Below are 13,566 nucleotides of genomic sequence, written 5' to 3'. Positions count from 1 at the left end.
TACCTATTAGCACAAAACCCTTATGAAAATCTTTAAAGAGAAAAACACCACTTGAGTGTCACAATGAAACTTCTTTCTAAAGTTGGAATACTAAAGACATTACCTTCAAGAAAATTAGACATGTAATACACCAATTCTCACATTATCTTCCTAATTTCTATGTCTAAAAAGATTCTAGCTAGGAACCTTCTGAGCTATTGAACACTGCCTGTCAAGTACCTTGGAATCAGAGTATGGCTTTAACGGCTTTAACCACAGCTCATAGTTAGGTAATGATCTCTACTGAGTATCAGATACAGAAAGGCCTCTGTGTTTTATTATTATGCTAACAAAAAATTCCATGTCGATATGGGTCCTGACTGCTAGACTGATCTTCTGAAGAACTTTACTACATTCTACCTTAATGGCCCAGTTGTTCAATTGGAATGAACAGCAGAGGATTTGGTCCACTCCCAATCAGTGCATAGAGCTGCATTTTGACAAGCTACTAACCTTCATCACTTATGATCCTGGAAATGTCAGAGAGCAGCACTGTTTGAACAAATGACATGAAAGCAAAAACAACAGAATCTTTGTGATAATCTGTAATTGTTCTGTATAAAATGGATATGAGCAAACATAAAATATACTACAAGGTTATAAAGCAGTAAAAATAGTAATACTTTTAAATGTTCATAAAGGAAACATGCTAAGATTACATAGTACATATTCTTGCTTGCCTTTTCAATACTTAGAAAGGCTTTAAGAAAGGATTTTGATGACCTAATTCTCTTTAGAAAGATATCTGAGGAAGTTTAAATTGACACGTTCTCTCTCTTAACATCCTTACAGCAAGCAGAGAAACTCAACATTGTAACATTAATGTCAGGATTTAATATTATTCTAAAAACTGGTATAATATCTATATACTTGTGGCTTCAAAGATTCCAGAAAGATTGAGTTTATACAATATAGACTTTCATTCACATGCCCTACTCCCTACTTACATCAGCTTATTTGCTACAACCTTTCATATACTTCTGCTCACTGCTGAAATGTTTCTTCCTACTTTCTCTCCTGCATTTATCCTTCAGGAGAGAGATCAAACATTTTCCCCTTAAAGACCTCACTAAGGCTTGCCTTACCATCTCACCTACAAACATGCCTGGTGAGTTATTCCATCTCAGAGCACTTTGCAACTAGCATCATCCTTACTACACAAAGTCATACACATCCATCTCCTTACAGACCTGTACTGTTGAATATGGTAGCCACTAATCTCATATGGCTATAGAGCACTTGAAAAATGTCCATTGACAGATGAATGGATAAAGATGTGGTACACAAACCACAAACACACACACACATACACAATGGAATATTAGCCATCAAAAAGAATGAAATCTTGCCATTTGCAATGATGTAGATGGAACCAGAGGGTATTACGCTAAGCAAAATAAGTCAGAGAAAGACAAATACCATATGATTTCACTCATATGTGGAATTTAAGAAAACAGATGAACAGAGGGGAAGGGAAGGAAAAATAAAATAAGATGAAAACAGAGGGAGGCAAGTCATGAGAAACTCTTAACTATAGAAAACAAAGTGTTGCTGGAGGGGAAGTGGGTGGGGGGATGGGGTAACTGGGTGAATGGCATTAAGGAGGGCACTTGAAGTAATGAGCACTGGGTTTTGTATAAAACTGATGGATCACTAAATTCTACCTCCGAAACTAATAATATAGCATATGTTAATTAAATTGAAATTAAATAAAAAGTTATCAAGAAAGAAATGTGTCTTGTCCAAATTGAAATGTGCTGTAAGTAGATAATACATGTTAGATTTCAAGGACTTGGCATAAACATAGAAAATGTAAACCATCTCATTAATAATTCTATATTGATTACATACTGAGAAGATAATATTTTTAATATATTGGGTCGAATAAAATATATTCTTAAAATTAATTTCACCATTACTTTTACTTTAATGGGGTTACTAGAAGATTTTAAATTACATAGGTGGCTCCATTATACTGCTATTGGGATAGTGTCGTTCTAGATTCTAAATTCCTTCAAGGAATGGCCATTGTTTCTTTTCACTGCATCCCACAAGACCTTGCACAGAATAGCTTTACCAAAAACAAAAACCAAAAATAAACAAACAAAAAAACACCTTAAGCTGAACAGTTTGCTCTTACTCCATATATCCCCCAACCCTGCTTTCTAATGTTACAGACTAAGTAGAAAGCTCATTAGAAATGTGGGAAATAAGGCATAGTTTGAAGGTGTCCATGGGCTAATCAGATGACTGTGAACTTGAGTATTCATCTAAAAAAAAATACCCATTGGTTAAATTACTACTTCCCCCAGCTTCATTTTCCTCATCTGTAAAGTGAGGACACTAACTAAAGGATATGTGAATCCATAAAGTGGATTCAATGATTCTGACTTAACTGGTTTCTGTGCCGATCCCACTCATAACACCACCACTACATAATTAATTTCCTTATGTAGAATGATGCTTACTACAGGAGCATGGGCCAGAGAATTCTTATGGACAAAATGCTGAAAGATCTAGCTGTGAAGAACTTAAGGTTACAACATCATTGGTACAAGCCAATCTTGAGGAAATACAGGTAATTTGTTACGTAGACTGTTTCCTTGGATTTGTGGTAAAAGAATTTTACCTAATTAGCATCTCATTTACGAGATGTCAGGAGGAACTAGAAAATATATTACTTTATGTGGCATTCCCTTCTTTATACTTTACTTCTAAATAATGTCAAATGAAACCCTGGAAGACAAAGGTTTGATTTAAATGTGAAGACTGTAAACATTTTCGTTATTTAACTTTTTAAAAATGGGTTTTTGACGACAAATTCTACAAACCTCAACCATGATGCTTTTCTCATCTTTCTCCGCTTGTTGGAGACCTTCAATTTTCTTGCGACAGTCTCTGAGATCATTTTGTAACTGAGACACCAGGTGACGCTTCACAGAGTTACTTCCCAGCAAACGCTGCACTTCTGCTTTCAGCTTCAGAATGACCTCATCTTTGGAAAGTTCATCCTTTGGCTCTTCTTTCTGTATAGTGCTAATAGAGAAATTATCATATTTAATATTAAAGCAAGTAACAAATCAAGCATGGTTAGTCCTTGAAAATAACTGACTACAGTTGAGACCATGTTTTGTGACCATGTATACAACTATACACTAGTATTTCAAAAACAATTTTAATTTCTTTCATACACAATGATATTACCCTCGCTACGTCCCCATATATAGAAGTCTATTGATAAGACTATGATTATGCTTAGACCACCTGCCTCACTGAAAAGAGTTGAACCATGTGAACTTCGGTATGGCATGCTTTTTTTGCTTTTGGTTAAGTTGCATGCTTTACATACATGCCCTGTATGAACCGAAGAGAAACAACACAAAAATAAAGGAGGCAGTGAAAAAAGTAAGATACTAGTCTTCCTAACAATTTCTGTATTTCTTTTATTAATACACAAATCTAGGTGGTTATCTGAGCAATTGGGGCAAAAATAACAAAAATAAAAGCCACACTAATTTAATTCCAAATTTAGTTTCAATAAATTTCAAAACTGGAATGAGAATGAGAAATCTGCACCATGCTATAATAGATTAATAGTACCAAATTTCTATTCCTGCCTTAAAAAACAAGAAAACCAGATAAAATACATGAAATGATCATTTTCAATCATTAGACAACAGACAGCACAGCATAATGATCCCTCAGGAAAGGAAAACAAACAAGATGAGCCCTATCTATGCTCATTCCTGTTTTCTCCCCAGGAAGTTTCCAGCCTGTGGCACAGGGAGAGAAAAGCCAAAGGCAGCCTAGTAATCTTACCAAGTTGCAGAGTTCAGTTTGGGAAAGACAAAATGGCTAGAATAGGATGAGGGAAATACTATGGGAAAGGTAACTACAGAAAGAGAGAGCTCTAGAGATCTGTATATCCATGTGAGAATATTACTACAAGGCCAGGTAAAGAGTCACAGAAAAGAAATAGGGCTGGGAATACTGCAGGTTCCAAAGAACTATAGTGGAAAGACATAATTCACAAAATATCAAATACTGCCTTAGTAATGGGGCCAAATTAGGCCCAGATTAAATAAAGACTGCTCTAAATCTGACCTAACAAAACCTATAAAGAAGCCTTAAAAGGACCAAATGGATTCCAGGAAACTTAAGTGTGCCACAGAAAAAGAATAACAATATTTTAAAAATTAAACAGGATTAACATCTCAAACATAAAATTCAAAATGTTCAGCATCCAATCAAAATTTACCAGGCATGCAAACAGGGAAAGAAAATATAAACAACAACCAGGAGAAAAATCAGTCAATAGAAACTGACCCAGCAATGATGCTGGCAGTAGAACTAATTATATTTCAGATGTTAAGGTAAGAGAAACAACACAAACACAATGAGAAATAAAGGATATAAAAATGACCCAAACCAAACTTTGATGAAAAATTACAACATCTGAAACGAAAAATATCCTGGATAAGATTAACAGCTTATTTAATTAACATTAATTATTAATGCAGAAAAGATTAGCAGACATAAAGACATAACAATAGAACCCTATAAAATTAAACACAGAGAGAAAGAAGACTAAAAGAGAAATATACTAAGCATATTAAGTTTTCTAACCCCATTGTAACTGAAATCCCAGAAGAGGAGAGGGGAAGGGGACCAAAATAAAAATTTTGTTTATTCTTTTAAAGATTTTACTTATTTCAGAGAGAGAGAATAAGCACAAGCAGGAGAGGGACAGAGGGAGAGGGGGAAGCAGACTCCTGACTGAGCAGGTAGCCCAACAGAGGGCTCAATCCCAGAACCCTGGGATCATGACCTAAGCCGAAGGACTGAGCCACCCAGGCACAACCCAATATTTTTTTAATGACCAAAACTCTATTTGATGAAAATTAAAACCCTATTAAAACCTACAAGGTCAATGAATCTCAAGCAGAAAATGAAGAAAACCACTGTAAGTTATATTAACATCAAATTGCTGAAAACCAAGATAAAGAGAGAGCACAGGAAGACTCCTGGAGAGGAGAGAAGCAGAGAAAGGAGTCATAAATTCTGTGCATAAATGTGTACATGCCTCAGTCTAAGCCCTGAACTATGCATGCACAGAACAGACTCACGAACCTGCAGAGTAAATATTTGGAGAATTTAATTGAAATGTAAACCACACACATAAATCTCACAATGACTAACTTTTGAGCTATGCATATAAAGACAGATTCAGACCAATGTGGCAAAGGCTTGGACAAATAAACAGATTTGAAACTCCATACAAGTTTCTACACAACTTAAAAATCTGAACGTCTAATACAGGCATTCTCAGGTGATATCACTGATTTGGTTGCAGACCACCACAGTAAAGCAGACAGTGCAGTAAAGTGACTCAAATGAAGTCAACTAAGTGAGTAATACCATTATATCTAAAAAACAATATACAAACTTTACTTAAAAAATACTTTCTTGCTAAAACATGCTGACCATTTTGAGTTTTAGTGAGTTGTAATCATAGATCACAGATCACCATAACAAATATAATAAGAAAGTTTGAAATATAGTAAGAACTACCAAAATGTGACATAGAGACATGAGATCTGAGATCACCAAACACTGTTGGCAAAATGGCATCAACAGACTTGCTTGATGCAGGGTTGCCAAACTGTAAAGAAAATACAGTATCTGCAAAGCACAATACAACCAGGTGTGCCTGATCATAATCTAAAGGTATTTGACATGCAACTAACCAAGAAAATGGACCAATCTACAGATGATGAAAATGCTGGAGCTATCACAAAGAGTTTTCAAAGTTTAAAGCACCTATTATGTCTCTGTTCTATGAAATAAAGGGAAACATATTTAAAACGAATGAAAAGATAGGAATTCTCAGCAAATAAAAACTATAAAGGAACCAAAAAGAAATGTTATCATTGAAAAATACAGTATTTGACAGGGCACCTGGGTGGCTCAGTGGGTTAAAGCCTCTGCCTTCAGCTCAGGTCATGATCTCGGGGTCCTGGGATCGAGTCCCCCATCGGGCTCTCTGCTCGGCGGGGAGCCTGCTTCCCCCTCTCTTTCTGCCTGCCTCTTTGCCTACTTGTGATCTCTCTGTGTCAAATAAATAAATAAAATCTTTGAAAAAGAATAAAAAAGACGAAAAAAAGAAAAATACAGTATTTGAAAGTTAAAAGAAAAAATCCCCACTGGACAAGTTTAATAAAGATAGATAACAGAACGAAGAGTGAATAAACTTAAATATAGCTCAATAGAAATTATCCAAAATGAAACAAAAAAAAATTGGAAAAAAATGAACTGTCTCAGGAACCGTGGGACAATATAAAAAAAAATTTAAGTTGTATAATTAGAGACCTAGAGTAGGAGAGAAGAAGCAGGGACAGAAAAGATATTTGAATAATGGTCAACATTCCACGAGTCTGGTAAAAGACATAATAAATTTACATTTTCAATAAACTTGGTAAACCCCAAATGAACTAAAAAAAAAAAAAAAAGAACACACACACACTTAAGACACATCATAATCAAAGTATGAAAAGGAGAAAAAAATCTTGAAAACAACAAAAGTAAAACAACACATTACACACAAGATAATGGTCCAAATAACAACAGATTTCTCTTCAGAAACCATCAAGGCCAGAGACAGTGCAAGAACATATCTTTAAAATGCTGAAATAAAAGAACAATTGGTCCAGAATTCTATAATCAGGAAATAAAAGGACATCATCTAAGGAAGCTTAGAAGAAATGCTAAAGAAAATTATTCAATTTAACGGAAAATGTCATCTATAAAAAACTATAGGGACGCCTGGGTGGTTTAGTGGGTTAAGCCTCTGCCTTCGGCTCAAGTCATGATCTCAGGGTCCTGGGATCGAGTCCCACATCGGGCTCTCTCTGCTCAGCAGGGAGCCTGTTTCCTCTCTCTCTGCCTGCCCCTCTGCCCACTTGTGATCTCTGTCAAATAAATAAATAAATAAATAAAATCTTAAAAAAAAAAACAAAAAACCCACTACAAAACATTACTGGAGAGAAACTAAAGAAGACATAGAGAGGTACAACATGTATGTTCTGAAATTGGAAGACTCAATTTTTTTTCTTCCTCCAGCTTTATTTAGGTATAACTGACAAATAGCAATTTCTTAAGGTGTCAATTCTCTCCAAATTGGTCTAGAGATTCAACATAATCCCAATTAAAAGTCTAGTAGACTATGTTGTAGAAATTGACTACCTAATCATTAAATTCATTTTGTAATGCAAAGAACTTAGAATATTCAAAACAATTTTGAAAATAAAGTTGAAGGACTTGTCCAAAACATTTCAACACTTTACTGTAAAGCTACAGTATCAAGACTGTTATTAACCAAAAGCATAGGGGAACAGAATGGAAAGTACAGAAACAGGCCATAAATGGTCAATTAATTATCAACAAAGATACCAAGGCAATTCAATGAGGAAAGAGAAGTTTTTCTGACAAATGATATTAGATCAACTGGATATTGATATGAAAAAATTGAGTGGTGCAACCAGTACCACAACCTACTTTAGAACATTTCAACATCCCAAAAAAGAAACCCTATACCTATATTCCTCATACATTCCTCATTACCCCTTCTTGTCCTCACAGCTCCAAGCAATCACTAATCTACCTTCTACCTATGGATTTGCCTATTCTGTACATTTACATTTACCTTATACCATACTAAAAAACTAATTCATAATGGACCATAGATATAAATGTAAGAGGTAAAACTATCAAATTTCTAAAGTCCTAAGAAAATTTCTGTGACACAGTTACATTAGAACAAAAACCCATGAACTCTTTTAAAAGATAACTGATCAATTTGAATTCATAAAAACTTAAGCTCTTGCTCTTCAAAAGATACATTAAGAACGTGACAAGGAAAACCAGAGCAAAAGAAAATATTCACAACATATATATCAGAGAAGGGGCTTGTACCCTGGAATAAATAAAGACAAAATGGCATATACAAAATGGCAATTAAGCACATCAGAGAAAAAAAAAAAAAAAAAAGGGAAAGAGAAGCACATAAAAAGATGCTGAGGGCATCTAGATGGCTCAATCAGCTCAGTGTCCAACTGCTGATTTCGGCTCAGGTCATGATTTCAGAGTTGTGAAATTAAGCCCAGTGTCAGCTCCTTCCACCCTGGCCCTGAACCTGCTTAAAATTCTCTCTCCCCTGCCCCTCCCCTCCTCTTGCACATGTTCTCTCTCTCCAATCAATCAATCAATCAATCAAAAAAAAAAATGCTTAGATTATGGGTCATTAGGTAAATAAAAATTAAACCACAGTAAGATTACCACTACACACACTACAAATTTAAAAAGATTAATACCACCAAGTTTTAACAAAAATGTAGAACAACCGAAACCCAGATATTGCTTCTGGTAATGCAAAATAGTATGATCACTTTGAAAAACAGCATTCACGCTATCAATATCCTAATAAAATAGAAGGACTCTAATGTAACCTTAAAGAGAAAACAATTTGGAGCATAAGTGAAACAAAAAAGCTATAATTATCTCCACTAGTAAATGATATATTCCTATCTAGTAAAACCTAAAATATAATGGAAAAATTACTACAAACAGTAAGAGAATTAAAAAGTAACAGGTTATAACAAAAAATATAGAAATCATATGTACAAACATTATTCAAGAAGAAATAGAAATGAATACCCTACTTACTATTGCAAAAATATCTAAGCATCAATTTTACAAAATTTGTGCAAAAACCTAAATATAAAAAATTCCAAAACACTCTTGAGAAAAAAATAGATTTAAGCAAATGAAAAGGCATGCTATATTCTTAGATAAAAAAATTCAACATCATAATAATATCAATTCTCCCTAAGAACTGGGAGAGAGTCAATGCACATGTTTAATGTGATCGTAATAAAAATTAGGATTGTATTCTATTGTATTCTCAGGATTTTTTCCAGGAGTAGAACAAGTTAATTATAAAGTTCATTTGCACGTGTAAACAAGCAAGACCCATCAGAAAAACCCTAACAAAAACAGCAATTCCAGAGAGATGGTAAAACTCAAGTATAAGGCAAATTATTAAAGCTTTTAGAAGGCAGCATAGGATAATAGGTATGGTTTAGTTTTTGTTTGTTTTTTAAGATTGATTTGTTTATTTTAGAGAGAAGGCACATGAGTGCATGAGCAAGGGGAGGGACAGAGGGAGAGAAAGGATCCTTGAGTCAACTCCCCACTGAGTGCAGAGCCCCAAGTACCAGGACCCTGAGCCAAAACCAAGAGTTCGCCACTTAACCAACTGAGCCACCCAGGTGCCCCAACAGGAAAGATTTCTTAAAGGAAACATAAAAAGCACTAACCATGATTGACAAATTTGACTACAGTTAAAAAACTTCCATTCATCAAAAGACAATACACATTACTGTCAAAGAACTCCTATCTGGAACAGATATTAAAAAAAGAAAAAACTGCTACATTTCAACAGAACACATGTACACGCAAACACAAAGTCATTTAAAAACTGAGGAGGGACATGAGCAAGTCACACAAACACACACACACACACACGCAAAGCCAATAAACAGTTTTTCTCAATGGAGCTCAATCTCATTAGTAATCCAGGATAATGGATTATGTGGAAAACCATAATAGAGTATCACAACACATTAAATGGCTGAAAGTAAACAACTTAAAATATCAAGTGTCAGCAAAGAGAGCAATTAAGAATTTCATACACTTCTCATGTAAAGGTAAATCGGCACAACCACTATGGAAAACAGGTTGGCATGACCTCTTAAAGTTTGAAATACACATACCACAAGCAATTTCACCTCTAAGTATATACCCAACAGACATGCATGCACATTGCACTAGGAAGGAACATTAAGAATCTATGGTTAGTAGAATGGAAAATAAGCTGGAATACTCATACAAATAAAGATACACGTTAAATATTTATATATGCAAATGAATGAGCTACAGTTACATGCTACACCATGAGTCTCACAACAAAATGTTAAGTGAAAAAAAGTCTGAAGAACACCCATATGTATGAAAAACACACAGCTAGCACTCATGCTTAATGGAGAATGACCAAATGCTTCCCTGTAAGATGAGGAGCAAAACAAGAATATCAGTTTTTACCACTTCTATTTAACCTTGTACTAGAGATTCTAGCTGGAGCAATTAGGGAAAAAATAAAGGCATTCAGATTGGAAAGAAAGACAAAATGATCTCTATTTTCAGGTGACATGACCCTATACCTAAAAAAATCCTAAGAAATCCACTAAAAAAACTATTTGAACTAAATTAACAAGTTCAACAATGTGTCAGGATACAACATCAATATACTTAAAATCAATTGTATCTCTCTACACTAGGAATTAACCACCCGAAAATAAAATTAAGAAAACAATCCAGCAAAAAGAATAGCCCAAGAGAATGAAACACCGAGGAGTAAATTTAACAAAAGTATATGACTAGGACACCAAAAACCACAAAAATACAAAATACATGAGTAGTACATTCAAAGAAATTAAAGAAGACCTAAATAAATGGAAAGACATCCTGTGTTCAGGAATCAGAACCCAGTATTGGTAAGATTGCAATACTCCCCTAAACTGATATACAGACTACCTGCAAACCTCAATCAAAATCCCAGCTGGTTACTGTACAGAAATTGGTCTTAAAACTTATATGGAAATATAAGAGATCCAGGATAGCCCAGGAAATATTGAAATAGACAAAATTGAAAGATTTAGACATTCCAATTTCAAAACTTAACAAAGCAAGACTGTTTGGCACTGGCTTAAGGACAGGCATATAGATCAATGGAATAGAAGTGAGAGTCCAGAAATAAACCCTCATATTTAGAGTCAACTGATTTTTGACAAGGATATCAAAACAAATTCTGGTACTGGGACAACCAGATATACATACAAAAGAATGAAGTTCTATATCACATCATATAGTAAAAATTAATTCAAAATGAATCCAAGACCTAATGTAAGAGGTAAAACTCTTGGAGAAGAAAATATAGGTATAAATCTTCAGGATCTGGGATTAGAGAATGGTTTCTTAGAAAGTCAAAAAGCACAAGCAACCAAAGAAAAAATACGTTAAGTTGGACTTCATAAAATTAAAGACTTGTGCTTCAAAGGATGCCATCAAGAAAGTGAAAAAACAATCCACAGGAGAAAATACTTGCAAATCATATATCTGAAAATGAACTTATATTCAGAATATACTAAGAACTCTCAAAACCAATAAAAGGACAACCCAATTTTAAAATGGGCAAAAGATTCGAAGAGATCTCTCCAAAGATATACAAATGGCCAATAAACTCTGCAAAAGATGTTCAACATAATTAACCACCAAATAAAACTACATCATTAGAAAATCAAAACCAAATAGCAAGTGTTGGCCAGGATATAAAAATACTGGAACCCTCATACATCGCTGGTGGGAATATAAAATGGTGCAGCCACTTTGGAAAACAGTAGGACCATTATTTGAAATGCTAAACATAGAACTACCACATTACCCAGCAATTCCCCTCCCAGATAAACAGCTGCCCTTGAGTAATATGGGTTTGAACTGCACAGGTCCACTTATACGTAGATGTTTTTTAATACAATATAGTATCATAAATGTATTTTCTCTTCCTTATGATTGTCTCAACATTTTCTTTTCTCTAGCTTATTTTAATGTAAGAATAAAATATACAATATACATAACATGCAAAATATGTGTTAATTAACAGCTTATGTTATTGGTAAGGTTTCTGGTCAATTGTAGGCTATTAGGGGAACCTGGGTGGCTCAGTGGGTTAAAGCCTCTGCCTTCGGCTCAGGTCATGATCTCAGGATCCTGGGATTGAGCCCCGCATCGGGCTCTCTGCTCGGCAGGGAGCCTGCTTCCCCCTCTCTCTCTCTGCCTGCCTCTCTGCCTACTTGTGATCTCTGTCAAATAAATGGATGGGATCTTTAAAAACAAAACAAAACAAAACAACAACAACAAAAAAAAAACCAGCAGGCTATTAGCAGTTAAGTTTTTGAAAAGTCAAAGTCATATGCAGATTCTCAACCACACAGTAGGTCAGCGCCCCTAACGTGTACACTGATCAAGGGTCAACTGTGTATCTAAGAGAAATGAAAACATATATCCACATAAATTTGTGCATAAATATTCCTAGTAGCATTATTCATAATAGCCAAAATGTAGAAACAACTCAAATAAGTGTCTACTAGTTGATGCATGACTAAGTCAAGGTGATATATATTCACACAATGGAATATTTTACTTGGCTACAAAACGGAATGAAGCACTGATACAGCAACACGGATGAACCTTGAAAGCATTATGCTAAGTGAAAGAAGTCAGTTACAAAATACCACATACTATACAATTCCATTCATGTGAAATGTACAGAATAGGCAGATCCATAGGTAGAAGGTAGATTAGTGATTGCTTGGAGCTGTGAGGACAAGAAGGGGTAACAAGGAATGTAGGCATAGGGTTTCTTTTTTGGGATGTTGAAATGTTCTAAATTAGGTTGTGGTACTGGTTGCACCACTCTCAATATACAAAACACCACTGGACCATAAACTCCAAACGGGTGAATTTTATGGTGTTTTAAATACAGTTCAATAAAATTATAGAAGAAAAAAATAACATCTAACGTATGAGTTACATTATATAAAGGCAAACCTAACCTATAGTGTTTAGGTAGGAATAATTAGGTCTTATGAGATAACAAAAAAAAAAGAAAACAATTGTGACACAGCAGCTAGGACAGTTGTTAACTTCAAGGTTATGACTGGAAAGAGGCATATGAACAGCTGCTGGCAATGCTTATTTCTGGGTGGTGGTTACATGGGCATTCACTTTAAAATCAGTTAAGCTGTACACTTACATTTCATGCACATTTCTCGATTTTAAAAGGTTTAAAAAGTAAAATAAAACTATACAGCTTACTAGAAAAACACCATCAAGAAATCATACAGGTAGAGAATGATGGATCTAACTACATAAAAAGTTTAAACAGGAAAACTCCAGCACTGGCTAGGATACACAGAACTAGGTATTGCCACACGATGTGGGTAATAATGAAACTACAGAGCTGCTTGAAATATGTATCAAAAACCTCAAATATGTGCACACCTCTTGGCATATCCAAGAGGTATTTATTTCTTTTAAGAAATTTTTTAAGGTACTGATTTCTTTAAGATGTGGATGAGATATTCACCCACATCTTAAAGATGTGCCTAAAGACATGACTACAAAGATGCCTGTGATGATAATACTGCATTATTTATCAAACAAATAAATAAATAAAAAGTGTATTACTATAGTTCCTTCATCCACATATCCATCCGTAAATACATACAAAAATATTCATTGTCATCTATAGATCTCAGAATATATTAATTTAAAAAACACATTATCAAATAATATATTCAGTATTATTTTATCTTTCAGAAATACACAAAACAGATAATGTGGAAATTATAC

The 13,566-nt window shown here is 34.5% G+C and overlaps 1 protein-coding gene across 3 annotated transcripts in view; it reads right to left on the bottom strand.

The window, feature by feature from the left end:
- The window catches only part of CEP152 (centrosomal protein 152), a 95,104-nt gene that overhangs the window by 44,340 nt on the left and 37,198 nt on the right, over nucleotides 1-13,566 (bottom strand). For all 3 annotated transcript variants that reach the window (XM_032856554.1, XM_032856556.1, XM_032856555.1), the window contains exon 13: nucleotides 2,871-3,075. In XM_032856554.1, coding sequence (XP_032712445.1) covers nucleotides 2,871-3,075 — 205 coding nt within the window. The remainder of the gene's footprint in view (nucleotides 1-2,870; nucleotides 3,076-13,566) is intronic.

This window comes from Lontra canadensis, unplaced genomic scaffold (genome assembly GCF_010015895.1).
Source record: "Lontra canadensis isolate GAN:19392208 unplaced genomic scaffold, GSC_riverotter_1.0 scaffold12, whole genome shotgun sequence".
Taxonomy (NCBI): domain Eukaryota; kingdom Metazoa; phylum Chordata; class Mammalia; order Carnivora; family Mustelidae; genus Lontra; species Lontra canadensis.
The sequence above is the reverse complement of the archived record's forward strand: the minus strand, read 5'-3'. Positions and strand labels throughout refer to the sequence as shown.